We start from the raw sequence: 19,045 nt of genomic DNA, 5'->3' as shown, positions 1-19,045 counted from the left end.
TTATCCTCATTTACTTTCAATCTGTATGCACCCAGCCAACTTTTTAAGTATATTATTTTCTCTGATACTAATTCAACCATTTCCGTCACCGACTGCACATCCGCACTAATGATAATTGACTATTGATTTTAGTTTGCATATGGCGATTTAAATAAGTATGTTTAATTGTTTTGTTATTTACTGTCGCTAAATGAGGATGTATTAAAACAGTCCGGTTATAAAAAGAGGAAATTACTACAGATAATCCGACGGGGGCAGTTTTTTAGTTACATCATGCGGAAGAAAGGAATAGAAAATCTAACATCGACTGGAAAGATTGCAGAGAAGAGATCGGCGTCAAGAACAAATAACATTCGTGAAGTTCTAGTGTCACCTGTTGAATATTACTACATTTCCACTACTACAAAGTGTTAAAGATTGGGTTAGGTAGAAGTCGATGGTCGCCAATGTCCTGAAAGGATAAGGCACGAGAAAGAAAACTAGAACAAGTACTTCTATATACGCATGCATATATATATATATATATATTTATATATATATATATATATATATTTAGTAATGTATATTAACTGTATGAATGAGTGTCCGCATGTGTTTGTTATGCATCTGTTATATGTTATGTGTTCTAATGCGTTATGCCAATCACTATTTATACGGTTTCAGCTGGTTGAAAATCACAAGATTGCTGTGGCTTTTCTTCTATGCCGAAGTTTCTATATAACGAATTTTTTATGTTCCTGGGAATTTTACATATAAAACTGTTTCAATAGAAAAATTATTTTCTATAACACAAAATTTATAGAGGTTAAAAAAATATTAGACCAAACATTTTTTGAACTGATATGAGCGGTGTTCAATCAATCAATCTTCGTTTAGTTCCCCGAGGTAGGACGTTGTTTTCTTTGCCATTGACTTTTTGCGCCAAATTAGACGATCAGTTTTATCCATTTTATTTAAATTTAGAGCTTTCATGTCTTGTTCGATTATTTGCGACCAGGACTTCTTTGGACGGCCTTTGGGACGTGTGCCAGGTACTTCAACATCTGCAAGTGAAGTTATGGCACTGTTTCCACATCGTTTGACATGACCAAACTACCGCAGACGGTGTTGTCGGCATTTATATCATCTAAACCAGCACGATGCTGAATTTTGGTAGATTTAATGTGGTCCTTCAGACTAATTCGTTGCATCCATCGAGCCTTGGTGAACTTTAACGCCGATGTCAAATGCATCTGTGTTTCCAACCGTTGTGCTGACGAGAGTCTTAGTATTCGTATACATTTCCATCACAAGTCGAATAAGATATTCTGGAATGAGTTGTCGACGTAGACTCCATCTGATTGCTTCACGGGGAACTCGATCAAATGCTTTTTCAAGGTCTACAAAAATGTGTGATAGTTGTTGATGCTTTACGAGGTACTTCTCTTGCAGTTGCCGAATGATGTGAATTGCATCAATTGTTGATTTCCTCACTAGGATACCATATTGAAAATTTCCGATTGTGATGCACGACATTAATCTTCTCTCAATGATTTTCTCGACAATTTTCAGGGAGTGTTTTAACAGACGTATACCCCGATATAATGAACAGTTCAATGGATCGCCTATGCCTTTGTATAGCGGAACTGTCATGCTATAGTTCCATTCAGTTTCTATACACTTCACGGCAAAGTTGTAGTAACGTTTGGATACCTGCAGTACCAGATGCTTTGATAATGTCATTTGTTAATCTAGAGGGCCCTGCTGCCTTTCCATCCTTCATAGCTTTCAGAGCTTCTGTAAGCTCCTTTACAGTGATGTCTGGAATCGGACCTTCGATTGGTGGAGCATCAAAGTTGACATTGATGGGATTTGTTTCATTTAACGATTTCCATGCTGCGGCCAGTCAGTGTTCCAACATTGAGCGTTCCAAGTCTGAGTACCATAGAGGGGCCATTCTGAACTTTTCTGCAACATCCCTCCACTATTGCATACTTCCCAGGGATTCTTGGCACCCCTTGACCATTCAAGGCCTGCTGGAGACTAGGAGCCGTTGTTTTTCTTTTTGATGGCATAGGAATAATTTTGGGGAAAGTTTTTACATCCTGACACCCATCCTGACGACAACGACCAGTTATAAGCGGTGGGCCTAGCCTTTTGCTCAAAGCCACGCAAGGCAGCGTGGATAAAGTTTTATGTCATGCCCAGGACCATAAATTCCTGGAACATATATATTGTTTCTTGTTCTAGTACTCTAGTAAATTTTTGCGTATTCTACCTCAATTAATTTCAATAGAATAGGAATCATCGTTGCATGACTAAATGAATAAATTTCGCTTTTAAAATTTTATTTTTTGCAATTTTACTATGAATTATTATCTTTTTTAATTATAAATGACTAAGGTTGCTTTTTATAAATATATAGGATATAAACACCTTTTAAGCAATATAGAATTTCTTCTTAAAAACTTTCTTTGTCCCGAAATTTCTATATAGCGGATTTATTTCCTGGAACCATCAAGTTCGTTGTACGGAGGTCCGACTGTATTTTAAAATAATTTTTTTTTTATTTTTTGGTTACAATTTATTGATTTTTTAGTTTATTTTAAAATTTCCATCTCTATCACTAACATAACAGTGTTTCAAAATGTAATTCCATTGATAAGAATTGTAAACCAACTGAAATGAATATGTTTTCAACGGTTAAACAAAAATTTGCCAAAATACATTTTGCTAAACGACAAATTTGCCGAACGAACGAATTATACCAAAGTAAATTAACGTTGGAAAATCGCCAAGGGAAAATTAAAATTGTGTACAAGTACTCTAAGTTGCTCAAAATAAATTTGTGTTGGATCATTTGCAGCAACGTAATGATTAATTATAATTTCATTAAAACTTTGTTGTTTGTGGTAATCATATTTTCGGTTGATTTGCTTCTATCACCTGACTAAATTGTTGATGCTGTCCTACGGAATTATTAGTTTTAAGAATTCCATTTGATCATTGTTATAACAATTCTATAAATTTATTGATGCTTCGAGAGGGCGTCAATTATTTTTGAAAGTTGACCAGTAATTTAACAAAATAATCAAACAGTAACAGTAAATATTTGGCAAAATGTCTTTAGGCAAAATATCGTTTCGGCAAATGTCTTTTGGCAAAATGTTTTTCGGCTAATTGGAGTGATACGGTTCTCAACTAATTGAAAATGTGATATTGCATTTCAGGGACAGCAGACAGCTTTTGGAATATTTGTCTAAAAAAGGGGTTTGTTTTTAACTTTTGTTGCAATTCATATGATTTAATTGCTTGTTTCACCAGTTTTTATTAGTTCAATCAATTTGCGCGTTCCCAAAGAAAGTGTTCCAAATGGAGAAGATTTTTCAAAACCGCAACCGCGCATATCTGCAAACTACACGTCTGTACCCACAGGATACGGGAAAAGGCAACCATCTTTATCTCAAGTTTAAAATCAGAAGATAGCATTTTTAGCAAAGCATATTTGTAACCATATAGAAATAGATCTATCTTCAATAATTTTATTAAAATATTTATTAATAAAAATAAAGTTTCAATTTTAAACAGACTCAATTTTGTTGATATAAAATTTACTAAGCCAAATTAAAAATACAATTAATACAATAATGTATGAAATCTACAAAATTTCTAGTGTTGGATAGTTTTTTGTTACATTTCTCAATATTTCTAACCATATTCTTTTTTATGTATTGTTATAACCGCTGCAATGATCAAATTGCTCTATGTCATTTGTTATATTGATTATTCATTATCTTTGTTTTATTTGAAATCTTTTGAGGCTATGTAAGGTCTTGCAAAAAGAGGTTTATCGAGGTTTGAAGCGAAGTCGTAAATGCGATTTATTTATTAATAATTACTTGGTTTAGTTTGGTGTTTCTATTACTGTTGGTATTCAAATAAACGTTCAACTAAGTTTGCGTTTGAAGCAGTTTTGTTCATCTATCGGAAATCTTGAACCTACAGAATAATGATAACTTGACGATCGTTGGAAGCTACAACACTGGTGTTGGAAATATTGAGATCTTTGAAGTTATAACATTGATGTTGGTAGTAACGAATGTCGAAGGTTATAACATTGGTGTCGGAAGTAAGGTTTTTGATTGCTTGAAATTTTTCTGCAGTAAAGAATCCCAGCATTATTAGAGCTCGATAAAACTAATCTGAGGAAGAAACTTCGAAGAAACTTCAGTTAAAAGTAACCTCGACTCAAAAGGAATGAAGACAGTTTTGATGAACTAAGGGACGCTCTAATAAACGAAGGTAACGCACCTGATGAACAACAGTTTACCGAAATGAATAGAAGATGCGAACAATGAATAGAAGATCAAACAACAGCTCGTCGAAATGAATAGAAAATTTGATAAACAAAACGACAAGATCGATCAACAGGCAACCGAATCAGAAGATATTGGTAGCCGCGATGAAATTACAGGCAACTGAAATGTCAGAGATACTGAAAGAACTAAACGACAAAAAAGAACAACAGTCAATACACTTTAAGGTGGAATTGAAAAAAGCGATTGATAAAATAGAAGATAAATTGCCACGCCCTGGGAGAGCTATCAGACTCATTTTGAAGCAAAAGCATTCAGTTACGGGTGAAGGTCGAAAGAACGAGCGACGGCATTGGTGTTAGCACTAAAGGGCTCCACTTTGAAGGTATTGCCAAGGACCGTGACAACTTAGATATTCTAATCGACATGTTAGACTGACGCTATGGAAACAAATATATTGAAAACCACTACTTAACACAACTCGACCACTGTACGCAATAACCAGGGAAGCTGCTTAACAACTAGCACAAGACATAAAGAGGCTGACCCTGCTACCGCACCCAACAGGTACCCCTGAATTCAAGCAACTAGCGTTTATTCAAGTTCTATGAGTCCCAGATATATGATTTCACAATATCAAAGATAAAAACACTTGAGCGAGCAGTATACGGCAGTGGAACCAGGAAAGCTAATGTTGAAGAAAAACACAAGAATACGGCAAATTCACGAAGAAAATGAGTGTCGAAGGATTGTCTCAACAATAGGAGACTACAAACTACTAGAATGCTGGAACTGGAAAAAAGGGCATATCAGGAAATATTTTAAGTGGCTTCAGAGAAGTAACGCCTATCGGGGAAAAGATACGTGAAAAACCGACTCTCAAAGAGATGCCAGCCGCACGTCTGCAGTTAAAACCAACCTTGTGGGTGTCAGGTTAGCTAGGAAAGCCAGAGCAATTTGGTCTATTCTTAGACGAAACATGGCAATGGATTCGAAGCAAGATAAATCTAGCAAGGACCGACTTCAACCGCCACTGGAGGAACGGCACCTGTGTACGGAGAAGTTTTCTGCAGTGTAGAGATGGAAGACACACGTTTGAGGGCACACGTTCCATGTGGCAGACATTATCCATGAATGCATCTTGAGCATCGACTTGATGAAGATGATGAAGTACGGCTTCCACCTAGATCTGAAAAAACGTGTTTTAAGATGTAGAAACACGGAAGTGCAAAATGCACCCAGGTAACGGTCGGTGGTGATATAATACCAAGTCAGACAGAAAACATCATTGAGGCAAAACCGAAAAACAATGAATGCAGGAGCTAACAAATTGCCCTAGAGCCGACACCGATGTCCAAAATACCGAATATCATGGCTGGAATATGCCTGATAGAGGTCAACGAAGGCGGCAGAATTCCGATCTAGATAATGAATGCATCGGAGAACCCAATTAGAATAAAAGATCACAAAGTGATTGGCAATTTCCAACCAATGACGAAATGCACCGAAACGTGCCAATCAGAGAGAAGGCACGGAAAAGACCAAAACTCGGTATGAGCTAAAAAGCGATAGCTCAGAGTTTAACAAAAATGACTTCATCTGGCCGTAAAACCCACGGCGTTGCCAAAAACTCCAAAGATTGCCGAATTTAGGGTCATTAACAGAATAAATTACGTGACTTACATGACCCAAGATCATAAAAGACAGCGAGCAAAGATGAAGATCATTTGGATAGGTTAGCCCCCATTCATCAAAATAAAGAAATAACTAACGCCTACATTAGGGACTAACAGGCTGGTATAATACGGAACTGAAATGAATTACTAATCTGCTAGTAAGCAATGGCTACAAAACATCATCCATTCGACAAAGACTACAAGAAGATAGTAATTAGGGATGCACCGGATTTAAGTTTTCCAAGTTCGGCCGGGGCCGGATTTAAAATTCAAAAACCGGTCGGGACCGGATTTTAGTTACCATTTTACATACGTTAAAAAAATACATTTACGGTTATCTACATGTTGAACATCAAAAAATAACACCAAGCAAATAGTTAATTAATTCAAATATATGAATAAGTTGTGTGATATGCCAAATTCTGTACACAAAGATCAGCTTATAATTTGTGCATAACCCGTGTTATAGCATGAAGAAAATTGTCCAGCTCACCTCACAATTATTTATGTTGTTATTATGTGTCATGTATGCACGTGCACAGCTTATAATTTATGCAAAACCCATGTTATAGCACAAAGAAAATTGTCCAGCTCACCTCACAATTATTTATGTTGTAATTATGTGTCATGTATGCCTAGCTTAACCTTTAACATACCATGTTCTTAAATTATGCGCTTATGTATCTATATATATATATATATATATATATATATTGTTATTTTTTTTTGGGTCTGGACGCAAAACGAAGATTGATTGATATATGTCTATATATATATTATGTAGCTATATGATCCATTATATACAATTATATAGTATATACACGTGCACAAGTTCCTTTACACAAAAATCAGCTCATAATTTATGCATAATCCATGTTATAGCATAAAGAAAATTGTCCAGCTCACCTCACAATTAGTGATGTTGTTATTATGTGTCATATATGCTTAGCCTTTAACTTAGTGACATAAAATTAATTGAATTCAATAAAAAATTTTTCTATTTATAACATTTTTAAATGTTGATAGACGCTTAAATCCGGCCACCAAATCCGGCCGGGGCCGGATTCGACCGGATTTGAAAAAAAAGCCGGATTTTTGCCGGAGCCGGGGCCGAACTTCGGTGCATCACTAATAGTAATATATTTAAAAAACAACAATAACAATTAACAACGACATAATACTATATATTACAGAAATCATATATCAACGGCACATAAAATAGACAAAGTCGTCCTCCAACAAATCATAAAAAGAAAAATTACACGTTTATTTTTACACGTCAGCTCCTTCACACGTACATGGCAATTTGTTGGACCTCGTAATCACTCATACCAACAACAACAACATTTGTAGATAACCTAACCGTCAATGATTGCGTTTTTTTCAGATCACAACATTGTGTTCTTCAATTCAACGCTCTTCAAACCATCATCGACAATCATCCATAACTGCCCTCGCAGATTTCTTGGTTTAAATTACGCGTCATTCGAAAATGATTTAAACATAGCATTTGATGATTTGCTCTCACAAGATTTGAAGGTCGATGAGTTTGCGTAAGCTCTAAACACAACTTTAAATGACATCTTCAACAAACACGCACCAATCAAGCATTACTCGTTTCGTGAGAGCCCCCACCTCGTTATTCTTTATTCTAAGAAGCAATAGCTGCTAAAAGGACCATACACACGCCCATAAATACGTACACACGTACATATATACAAACAAACGAAAAAACAAAATTTAAATTGTAAAAATTTTATTTTTTTAAAAATAAAGTTCAAAATGGAGATGTTAGATACATTGTACAAGTGCGCCAAGTTCCATTTTGAATGTGGAAATTACACAAGGTCTTCACAGTATTTATATTTTGTTAGAGTACTGGTAAGTCTACTTACTTTTTTATGTTTCCATGTATTATTATAAAATAACTTTTAAAAAAATATTCATGAAAAGTTGCCGCCCAGCGATCGAAACTTCATGAACACAATGTGGGGCAAGTTGGCCTCTGATATCCTCATGCAAGATTGGGAGAATGCTATTGATGATGTTTCAAAACTGAAAGAAGTTCTTGATAGTAATGTTAGTAAATAATAATTTCAAAAATAACAATGGATAAAACTATAATAATTTTATCTCATGATTCACACTACTACTTAAAATTTAAAAAAATTTGATCATATCAAACAAACATCAAACGATTATTTTATCTCATATCATTTCATGTCTTGCAAGTACCACACTTATTTTTATTAGTTTTCTGGTAAATTACCCTAATCATAAAAAAATAAGTGCAATTATGACAAACCGACAAACAAATGTCAACAGGCCTTCAAGCAGTTTTATAGTTGTACAATTTAAAATCACAAGATTTAGTAGCAGCTTGTAGCATAGTTTTAAAAACTACTTTGTGTTTTTGACATTTGCTCAATTATCGATTTAAAAAAATCTAATAGCCAAAAAATCGCTAAAGAACTTGAAAATTTTTGAATTTTTGACAATATATTTTTATATAACAAAATAAAACGAAAAACCAAGTAATATGGACACAAAAAATTATTAAAGAACATATAGACATTACAAAAAACACTTACAAAAAACGTTTGCTGTATATATAGGGAAATATTGACTTTGTCAAGATGAACTTTGACGTTGTAAAAATTGTAGTGCACGCATCTTAAAATTGCAGAAGCAGTCCTAATTGACATCAATAAACCAAAAATAAATATACAACAAAAAATGACAACCTCACTTCCAGCCCGGCGCTTAACCAACAACGAAAACAAAGAAGTAATAAAAACTAGCATCGTAAATAGTGACAAAGAAGAATATGATGCTATCGATGAAAAAAAGGAGACCAAAGAAGATAAATAAAGAAACCTAATTCGCATCAAAGTTCAATTTTACAACACCAAAGTTAATTTTTACATCGTCAAAGTTCATCTTGACAAAGTCAATATTTCCCTATATATACATCAAGGAGCTCTGATGATGATTCATTCGGAATCGAAATATGGCCTTATTTGCAGCATGAATTCGAAAAATAAGTTTATTTAAAAAAATAAGTTAAATAAAAATAAGTTAAACTACAAACATATTAACGCCAAACATTCGGTAGAATTTACAGAATATTGTAAAAATTATGGTCTATTACCAACATATATATATATACTGTGTCCCTACTGTGTATACTTTGTTGATTCCTTGTTTGTTCAAAGTAAATACTTAACGCTCATTTAATTATAGTTTTGCAATCTGAATATAACACTTTTACGTGTTTTTTTTATTATTCTTTAAAAATCAGGATCTGACAGACGCAGAAACTGTAAGAACATGCAAGGCAGTAAAACAAAATTAAACAAATAAGTGAGAAAATAAATACAAAAAGTGAGGAAGAAAAATGATAAAACATGAAAAATAAAATATGCTAGAATAAAATAAATAATAATAATAAGAGAAATAAAAGAAAAGTAATTGACGATGGAATATAAAATGAAGTAACGGCAAATTGATAGACTAGATGATGACTTAGTGAGTTGATCGATAAATAAAGGCTAGGTCTGTGTGTGAAAAAGTTTAATGAGTATTAATATATTTGATGACTTATTAATAGACTAAATGATGACTTAGTGAGTTAGTGAGGTGATCGATTAAAGTGAGGTGATCAATAAGTAAAAACTAGTTCAGTAATGATGAAGTTTTCTTAAGTGCTAATATGATTAAGATGTCTTGTGATGAAGGTCTTTTCCTGGTATGTAGATTGGGCGACGACTTGATATTTATGTTTGCGCTGACGAAGGTTGTGTGTTGTAGTTTTGATTGGTGATAGCAGAGGATGGATGACGTAGTTGTTGTTATTTTCTATTTTCTTGAACAGCCTTGAATCGAGTGTGATTAATATCTGAGTGACGGTAGGATATGATGCAGGTAGGTAGTTGAAGCGAATTAGTTTTTTGATAAGGGATTGTAGCTGCTGAAGTTGTTGTTGCGTGGCGAAACCAGACCAGGAGGGAGCTGTATATTTGATGCGTGAGATGATGAGTGATTCGGTGATGTCGAATAATTTGACGCCTCTGAGACCATGTGAACGGAGTGTTTTGAGTGCGTGAAATGTTTGAAAGCCTTTTGTGATGATGTAATTGATATGAGGTGCTATATTGAGTGTGGAGGTGAATGTGATGCCTAATATTTTTAGTTGATTTGTGCGAGTGATTGATGGGTGTTCAGGAGGTAATTTTTTTTACGGCTGTTGTGAATGATGAGTTCAAATGATTTATTGAGATTAAGTGAAAGGTTGCATCGTTTTGACCATGTGGTTAATGAGTCGAGTTCTGATTGGATGGTGTTTGAGTTAGATGATGAGATGATAAGGTAGGTGTCGTCAGCGTATTTGATGATTTGATTTGAGCTATGGAAAGTTTTGAGAGTAGAAGCGTTAATGATAAAGGTGGATGGACCAAGGACAGAACCTTGAATTACGCTAGAGTTAATAGGTAAAGTAGATGAAAGAGTAGAGCTAAAAAGAGTAGAATGACTCCTATTAGATAGGAAATTAATTATGATATTGTAAATGTTGTCAGGTAGTGGAAGAAAGGCTAACTTATTTGAAAGTGAGAAGTGATTGAGAGTGTCAAAAGCTTTAGAGAAATCGAGGGCAATAAGATGAACATAATTATTATTTTTAAGGAAAGATGTTATTGTGGAAGTAAGAGAGATGATGGCGGATGTAGATAAGCCTGTTGGTCGAAATGCGAACTGATCTTGTAATAGTGGTTTGATGGATGGATGATTGAAACATGGATAGATGAATAATCATTGATTAACAATGCATACACAGAATGGTGCAATTAAAAATTATCTAATGGATTCACACCAAATAAAAATTATTTAATCGGTGGAATGAATTACATATTGTCAAGAATTTGGTCTCTACTTGCATTATATATATATATATATATATATATATATATATATATATATATAAAGTTATAAGAAATATCACCGCATTTGCCGCATTGTTGAGTTTGTAACCAAGTTGTTCAATTTTTCGAACAATTATTTTATCAATATTATTCAAATTAATAATAAAATGAACATTAATGAAATTTACGTGAAAGCTTTTTCGGTGACCATTATAAGGGTAATAGAGTTTGTGATGTTGTTATATGAAGTTTATCAGGTATTTGTAGTATTTTTAACAAAGGAACTCTAAGTTCCGTTGTTAAAAATACTTGTTTCAAGAAGGAGAGGTTTAGGGTGTGGAGAAGGGACATGAGGGGGGAAGCGGAGTTTGAGTATAGGAAGGCTAAGAAGGCTGCAAAACGGACAGTGGCAACTGCAATGACGAAAGCATCAGATAGGTTAATGAAGGAAATGGAATTTGATGTGAGTTCGAGGAAAATGTTCAAAGTAGCAAAGCAGTCAATGAGGGATAGAAAAGATGTTATAGTGAATGGATATGTTTGGGATGGATCTGGCAAGTTGTGCATAGATGAGGAGGAAAAAGCTCAGGTATGGAAAGCCCATGTGGAAATGTTGATGAACGAAGAGAATGAGTGGGGTGGAGATGTGGAATCCGCGGTCACAGCGGACCCATAGAGAAGGTGACGATGGAGGAAGTAGAGAAAGCAGTTTGAGAAATGAAAATAGGTAAGGCGACAGGGGTTTCGGAAGTGGCTGCGGAACATATAAAGGCGAGTGGGGTGATAGGAATTGAAGTTATGATGAGAATTGCTAACAGTATGTTTGATGATGAAGGTATACCTGAGGATTGGCGACACAGTGTGTTGGTGCCGTTGTAAAAGGGCAAAGGAGATGTGAGAGATTGTGGGTCATATAGGGGTGTGAAATTGCTAGAGCATGGAATGAAGGTAGTGGAGAGGGTGCTTGAGAGGAGGTTGAGAAATATGGTGACAGTTAATGAAATGCAGTGTGGGTTTATGCCTGGTTGGGGAACGGTGGATGCGTTGTTCATAGTGAGAATGTTGCAGGAGAATTATAGAAAGAAGAAACGAAGATTGTACATGTGTTTTGTGGATCTAGAAAAGGCTTTTGATTGAGTACCGAGGAAGGTCATTGAATGGGCGCTGAGGAAGAAAGGAGTGAATGAGAGACTTGTTAAAGCTGTGATGCAGCTGTATGAAGGGGCGAAGACAAAGGTGAGTGTCGGAAGGTGATGTCGGACGCTTTTAGTGTTAAGGTAGGAGTGCATCAAGGATCAGTGTTATCACCATTTTTGTTTGCAATTGTGATGGATGTTGTGTGTGGAAACATAATGGAGGGTTTGTTATTTGAGATTTTGTATGCAGATGATTTAGTCTTGATGGATGATAGCATGGAAGTATTGCAGTTAAAATTTGACAGATGGAAAAGTGTTATCGAAAAGAAAGGGTTAAAAGTTAATATTGGTAAGACGAAGGTAATAGTGAGTGGGGAAAGTGGGGAGCGAGTGATAAGTAAAAAAGACAGGATGTGACAGGAGACAGGAGAGTGAAGGCTAACTCGGTATTGCGTATAGGATGTCAGAAGTGGATGTCGGTATTGCGTATAGGATGTCAGAAGTGGGTGCATAAGAGATGTAGTGGTGTGAGGGGGGCACTGAAAAAGGTGGAAGGCACGTTCAAATGTAAGAAATGTGTTCATGGTGTGATTAATAGGACGGACGCAAGGACGGGGTTGAGTGGTGGTATTGAAAGAGTGGAAAGCTTTGTTTATTTAGGGGCTAAGCTGAACGCGGATGAAGGATGTTTGAGCGCTGTTACGGCTAGAGTTCGTGTGAAATGGATGAAATTTAGGGAACTTGATGGGGTATTGTGTGGAAAGAAATGGTCAGTGAAGATGAAAGGGAGGGTATATAAAGCATTTGTGAGAGCAGCGATGGTATATGGTGGTGAAACTTGGGTGTTGAGGAGAGAGGAGGAAAATGTACTGCAGAGGGCTGAAAGAGCTATGGTGAGGATAATGTCTGGGGTTAAAGTGAAGGATATGAGGAGTAGTACAGAGCTGATGTCGATGATGGGACTGAATCAGGACATTGTGACATTGATAAGGAGATTGCGGTGGTATGGACATGTGTTGAGAAGGGATGAAAGGGTCGGGATTAGGCGAGCGTTGGAGTTCGAGGTTGAAGGAGTGATAGGAAAGGGTCGTCCGCGATTGGGATGGAGAGAGCAGGTGGAGAAAGACAGAGTGAAAGCGGGATTACGTGATACTGAGGCGAGTGACAGATTTGAATGGCGTCGAGGGGTATTTAGGTTTCATCATAGGTAGCCAAACGGCAACCCCCGATCTCGGGGGAAAATGTCGTCTAAACGTGTGTTGTTAAAATTCGATCATTCCCGCGGTTATAACAGTATGTTTGCTAATAGTACATTTTTGTTAACTTTTATAACTTTTGTTCAATGTTGAGAAATAATTAACGTTCTTTAGAAACTGATTTATATTTTTAAGATTCCAATGGACAACTAAAAAATTCACTTGGTAGAGTTTTACGATTTATAGAAAGTTTGGTTATAGTTAATATATTCTTTAGTGTCTCTGACGCTGTGTCTAAGGCGCTTGCTAATTAACATTATTATTTTAATTATTAATTAATTATTGATAGTTAATTATTATTAATTATTCAACAATAGTCGTAGATTAGTTTATTTTGATTCATTTAACGAAACAGATGTCATCACCCTTAGTTCTGCTTCAACAAAGAACTTGGTTAATACACTGGAGTCTTTTTGTGTTTTTCAATCATTCGAAAGGTCGTGACCTCATTATTGACATGTTCCTTTACAGTCCGCAGTTTGTATTTTTTTGTATTTAAATTTTTTAAATCAATATTCTGTATTTTTAGTGTCACCACAAATTTAGAATAAGTTTGTATTTTGGTTTGAATCTATTTCATTTTTTGAATTTATCAAAAACTTGCATTGAATTCTTTCATTATTGTGAAACACCTCAAGTTTTTAATAAGAATCTCCACTATTTTTTTTTTAAATTTTAGAATTTATTTTCATTCTTTTCTCAGTTTTAATAATTGATATCCCAAGGTTTTTTCTTTTTTGTTTATTATGCAACTCTAACATACGCAGAACTGCTTACATATACTATACTTAGACTATTCTGCCACAAAAGTTCTGCTGTCCACACCACACAACGTACAGATATACTTTTTAAGCACGCACACGCACGGCGTATGATAATCTTTGAGTTTCAGAGAGTATTTGCAATAGGTCATTGCATAATAACGGCACAAGACATGGCACATCCACCAATTCTAATTACCCTAATACATTATATTTTAATTTTTTAGTCCTGCATTCAAATTAAATTCAATTTAATTCTGTTTAGACTTGAGAATTATATTTTTAATTATCATAATTGTTTGGGATGTCTTAAAATGTATTTGTACGACTGGTGAATGTAAAATATATGTATTTTTACAATTTTATGCAAGTTCTTCTATTTTATTGAACTATCGGTTTCGCTAATCTGTTTAGGATCAATCAATCGATGCACCACTTAATTGATCAACCAAATACACTACATTTTCACTTTCTTTAAAAACATCCTGCTCCATTAGCACCTTATTGCGACCCATTCTTCCTAAGCGTTTTTTAATAAACTTATCAGTCAAGCTAACTAAATAATTAATTATGTTCCGTCTAATCATTATTTTTATATAAACAAAGCACGGGTTACTGTCCTTTCTCAAAATAGCTAAAAAACAAAGATAAGAAATGATAAATATAGAAATTAAATAATTGCACAAATTAAAATAATTTATTTTGTAGTTATCTGAATGCGATACAGACAATGTGTCCACACATACTGCGATATGTAACCTCTGCAGTGATCACCAACAGAAAGAGGAGACAAATGCAACACCAACAACTTTTGAAAGATCTTGTTAAAGTCATTCAGCAGGTTGGTTCATACACTTTTTTTAGATGGAATTTTTTCTATAGTAATTTTTTTTATTTTCTATCTATTTGATGAAACATTTTTACTTATATATTTTTTACATATTTTTACAAGTTACATGTGGGTCTGTAAACGTCCTTTTAATGTGTTTCAAATTAAGACATCCTTGAATTTTATCCAGGCAATAATAATCATAAAACTTGTTAAAAATATTTTATAGAAGGTCAATTGTAAATATTTTTTATTATGAAATATAACGTTTGTGTTTATTTTAGGAGTCATACAGTTACAAAGATCCTATTACTGAATTCATCAGTTGTTTGTATGTTAATTTTGATTTTGATGGAGCCCAAAAAAAACTTGTAGAATGCAAAACTGTTAGTTTTTAAAACTGTTATTCGGGTTTTTTTACACATTAATTCAAACAAATTTGATTTTCAAAGAACTTGGGAATCAAATTTTGTGATTGATTTGTTTTCATATACAGAATTGTAATTCATTAGTTTAATCCCATATTTTACTAAATTTTATTATCACGTTTAAATTCTATTATGTTTTGCTGCATTTTAATTTTTATTGAGTAATTTTGCATATTATTTGTAATTAATTTTGAGTTTTTTTATAGTTTTCAATACAAAGCCCTATTTACAAATTTGCTAGATATAGCTTTAGCTAGATGGATGGATGGATAAACGGATGGGCGGACAAAGGTAGATCAATAGACATATGGATGGATGGATAATGGACAATCCTCGTTTATAGTCTCTATCCTTTATGGGTCGAACTTTTTTATTCCATTCATCAGCTTCTGTCTCCTTGAGACCAAGTGCGTTCAAGTTCTCCTGTATGGTCTGCGTCCAGGACTTTGTTGAGCGACCTCTTGGGCGGGTACCAGGCACCTGGTGCTCAGTAACGGAAATTATTGTATCGTTTTCGCTTCGCTTCACATGGTCAAACCATCGTAGGCATGCATCCTTCAACGTGCACAGTCCCGATCGGTTCAGGATCTTGGTTGTATGGATATGGTCCCTTAGGTAAGCATGCCGCATCCAACAAATCATCTTCATGTCAGTTATGTGAAGCTGCTGTTCGAGTTTTGTTGTCATCGGCCACGCCTCTGCACCATACATCAGAACAGAACGTATAGCTGTGTTGTATAGCTCTGAGCGCAGCGATAGAGAAATGCTACGTCACATTAGTACCGAGGCAAGGAGGTGTCATCTGCCCCATGTCGCACGTATGCGTCCACGAACGGCGGCATCAGCTGTTCCAGTACAATCCAGCACATCTTCCAAATACTGAAATGAAGTAACAGTCTCGATCCCGGTAATCGTATCATCATCTGGGCTCCATTGTCGCGGTTTGATGCAGGCGTGGCATACAAAATCAGTCACTTTTCTCAGTGAGCCAGTAATTTTCTAGCATCGTCCGTTACATCACTGCTGACATCTTAAGCATTTGATCGAGTTGCTTCCAACTCCAGCCCCACAAACCTAACATGGTAAATGAGCATCATAGTTTTTGTTTTGTCAAGGTTTACCTTTAGCCCGTGTTCGGCGAGCTAGGTATTCCAGACCTCAAACTTTCTGGCTGCGTCTTGTTCCGAGGTCGCCGTCAGGACGATATCATCTGCATATATCACATTCCATATGTTATCTGAGCGTATCGATTTGGTTATTTCTTCCATCACCGTGATAAAGAGCAGGGGGCTGAGTATTGATTCCTGATGGACACCGATGTTAATGTCAAATTCATTTGTGTTACCGGCTCTTGTGCTGACCAGAGTTTTTGTGTTAGAGTATGTTGCCATAACCAGCCGAACCAGATAATCGGGAACAAGCTGTCTAGTAGACTCCACCTTTTCAGTCTTTTGGTCTGATTTGCTATTCGGTGGAGTGACCGAATTTGTTCGTCTTTATTTCCAGTCAGCCATACCTTAAATTGATTTGCACAAGCTATCGCAACCTGATATGTCGATTCTTTGTTCTTTGATAGGTATGTCTTTCGATCTTCATCAGGTTTCGTCATCTGCCATTGTTTGAAAGCTGCTTTCTTACTGGCAATCTGATTTGAATGAGGCATTTAAATGGACACAAGACTGGTTTCTACGGTTCAATATTGAAAAATGTACTTTAATGCACTACGGTTCAGATAATAAAAAATGTCCACTGTATATAAATGGAATACTTTTTGCTGAATCTGAATCCGAGAGAGATCTTGGAGTGATTTTTTCAAATAACTTGAAATGGAAAAATTATGTTATCACAGCATCAAACAGAGCAAATCAAATGATTGGTCAATTAAAAAAATCTTTTGGGAAATTTGGTTATAAGTTGCTTCGTAATCTTCTACCCAACTTTTATTCGTCCACTATTGGAGTTAGCAGTATCAGTTTGGTCCCCAGATCTAAAGGGTGGTAGTGAGGTGATCGATAGAGTCCAGCGCAGAGCGACCAAGTTGATTCCATCTATAAGAAACCTAGCTTATAAGGATCGCCTTAAAAAGTTTGGTTTAACAACTTTGGGAGAAAGAAGAAAAAGAGGAAATTTGATTCAGTTGTTTAAAATCATGCATAATATTGTCAAATTTGATTTGAATACTCGTTTTAGCATAGTCAAAACCATGACGCGAGGTCACAGTTTGAAATTAAAGAATTGGAAATAGAGGCAGAGAGAATTACTTATTCAATAGAGTGGCAAATACTTGGAACACATTACCAAATAAACTTGTTAAGGCACAATCAATGAACAAATTTAAAGCCTGACAGCATGCTCTCTGGATAACCTCCAGAACAACATTACTACTACTACTACTACTACTACTACTACTACTACTACTACTACTATTACTACTACTACTACTAACCTATTTTGTTTGTAAGATAGATGGGATGGATGAATGGATTCTAAATGTATTTGTGAATCCTGGTAATTTTGAATTTATTTTGTTCTTTTATTTAATTAGGCAACGGTAATCAATGCATAAGCATTACTTTTTATTTTTGTTGAGTTGCTTACTCGTATAACTTCTGACTGACACTGAAATTTGGTTATTATTGGGAGAAATCAATTTTCATAGTTTATTAATATTATTTTTTCAACTTTAATTTATGTTTCACTAAAAAATTCAGGTCATATCTAATGATTTTTTTCTTGTTGGATGTTTGGATGACTTCATAGAAAATGCACGCCTTCTTATATTTGAAACATTTTGCAAAATTCACAATCGGATCAGTATAAGGTTTCAATTAAATGTCAACAATAACTTGTCAAATGAACTTTTAAATTTTTTTCAAGTTCCTTTCAAATGTTTCAAATAATGAATAATGTGCGGAATTTTCGAAATAAGCAATTTTTATCACTAATTAATTTTTTGACTAATAATATAATTGATGATTGGTAAATAGGTTATTTGCAAATATGGTTAAGTACCGATGACTTTTTTAGTCTCATATGCGATGATGGTGTCTCATTTTGATGTCTTTTGTGTTAACAGTTTGTTGGCAGAAAAGCTGAACATGGATGAGGAAGAAGAGGCTGAAAGATGGATCGTCAATCTTATTCGCAATGCTCGTCTTGATGCAAAAATAGATTCAAAACTTGTTAGTCTTGATTGATTAGTCATATTTATAAAAACTCCAGTTTGTTAGATTTATACTTTTTTCTAATTTAAATTTTTTTCTAATTTCTAAAATTTTAATTATGTCCAGTTTTTCGTACTTTATCTATCTTACCTCTGTCTTTTCCAGGTAAATTAATTTTGCGGTAATAAATATTAAAGATTATCAATCGAAATTTTCTGTTGTATATTATCTGCATTCTGCGTACTTAATTTTCTCTCTTCAGATTAACTAAACCTGTTCTAGAATTGACCCGTTCATCTTCTAGTTCAGTTCATTATCTCTTGTTCAACTGCGCTGGTTGCCTATCCGTCGGCACATCTTCTAAAAAAATTGCTGTCATCACTAATTCGTCTTCGCTGAACTGTACATCATCTCCATCTTCATTTGTCTTTATTATATCTACCTCATCAACCAGTCAATAAATCAGCCCTTGTCTACATAGATATTTCAAACCTCTCCGTCAACAAACATCAACTGAACTTTTCAAAAAACGTTTAAAGCCAAATGGTTACCAGGGCATCTCCGACGTTGTGTAGGGTGCT

The 19,045-nt window shown here is 34.9% G+C and overlaps 1 protein-coding gene across 1 annotated transcript in view; it reads left to right on the top strand.

Moving 5' to 3' along the window:
* The window catches only part of HELRODRAFT_74899 (hypothetical protein), a gene marked incomplete at both ends in the record, with an annotated part of 31,488 nt that overhangs the window by 11,721 nt on the left and 722 nt on the right, over window positions 1–19,045 (top strand). Inside the window, 8 exons of the mRNA XM_009015043.1 lie at window positions 3,210–3,249; window positions 7,748–7,852; window positions 7,925–8,050; window positions 13,638–13,759; window positions 14,752–14,884; window positions 15,157–15,258; window positions 18,012–18,121; window positions 18,377–18,482. Of these exons, the coding sequence (XP_009013291.1) occupies window positions 3,210–3,249; window positions 7,748–7,852; window positions 7,925–8,050; window positions 13,638–13,759; window positions 14,752–14,884; window positions 15,157–15,258; window positions 18,012–18,121; window positions 18,377–18,482 (844 nt within the window). The remainder of the gene's footprint in view (window positions 1–3,209; window positions 3,250–7,747; window positions 7,853–7,924; window positions 8,051–13,637; window positions 13,760–14,751; window positions 14,885–15,156; window positions 15,259–18,011; window positions 18,122–18,376; window positions 18,483–19,045) is intronic.

This window comes from Helobdella robusta, assembly GCF_000326865.2.
Source record: "Helobdella robusta unplaced genomic scaffold HELROscaffold_15, whole genome shotgun sequence".
Classification (NCBI taxonomy): domain Eukaryota; kingdom Metazoa; phylum Annelida; class Clitellata; order Rhynchobdellida; family Glossiphoniidae; genus Helobdella; species Helobdella robusta.
This window is presented reverse-complemented; position numbering and strand designations above follow the sequence as displayed.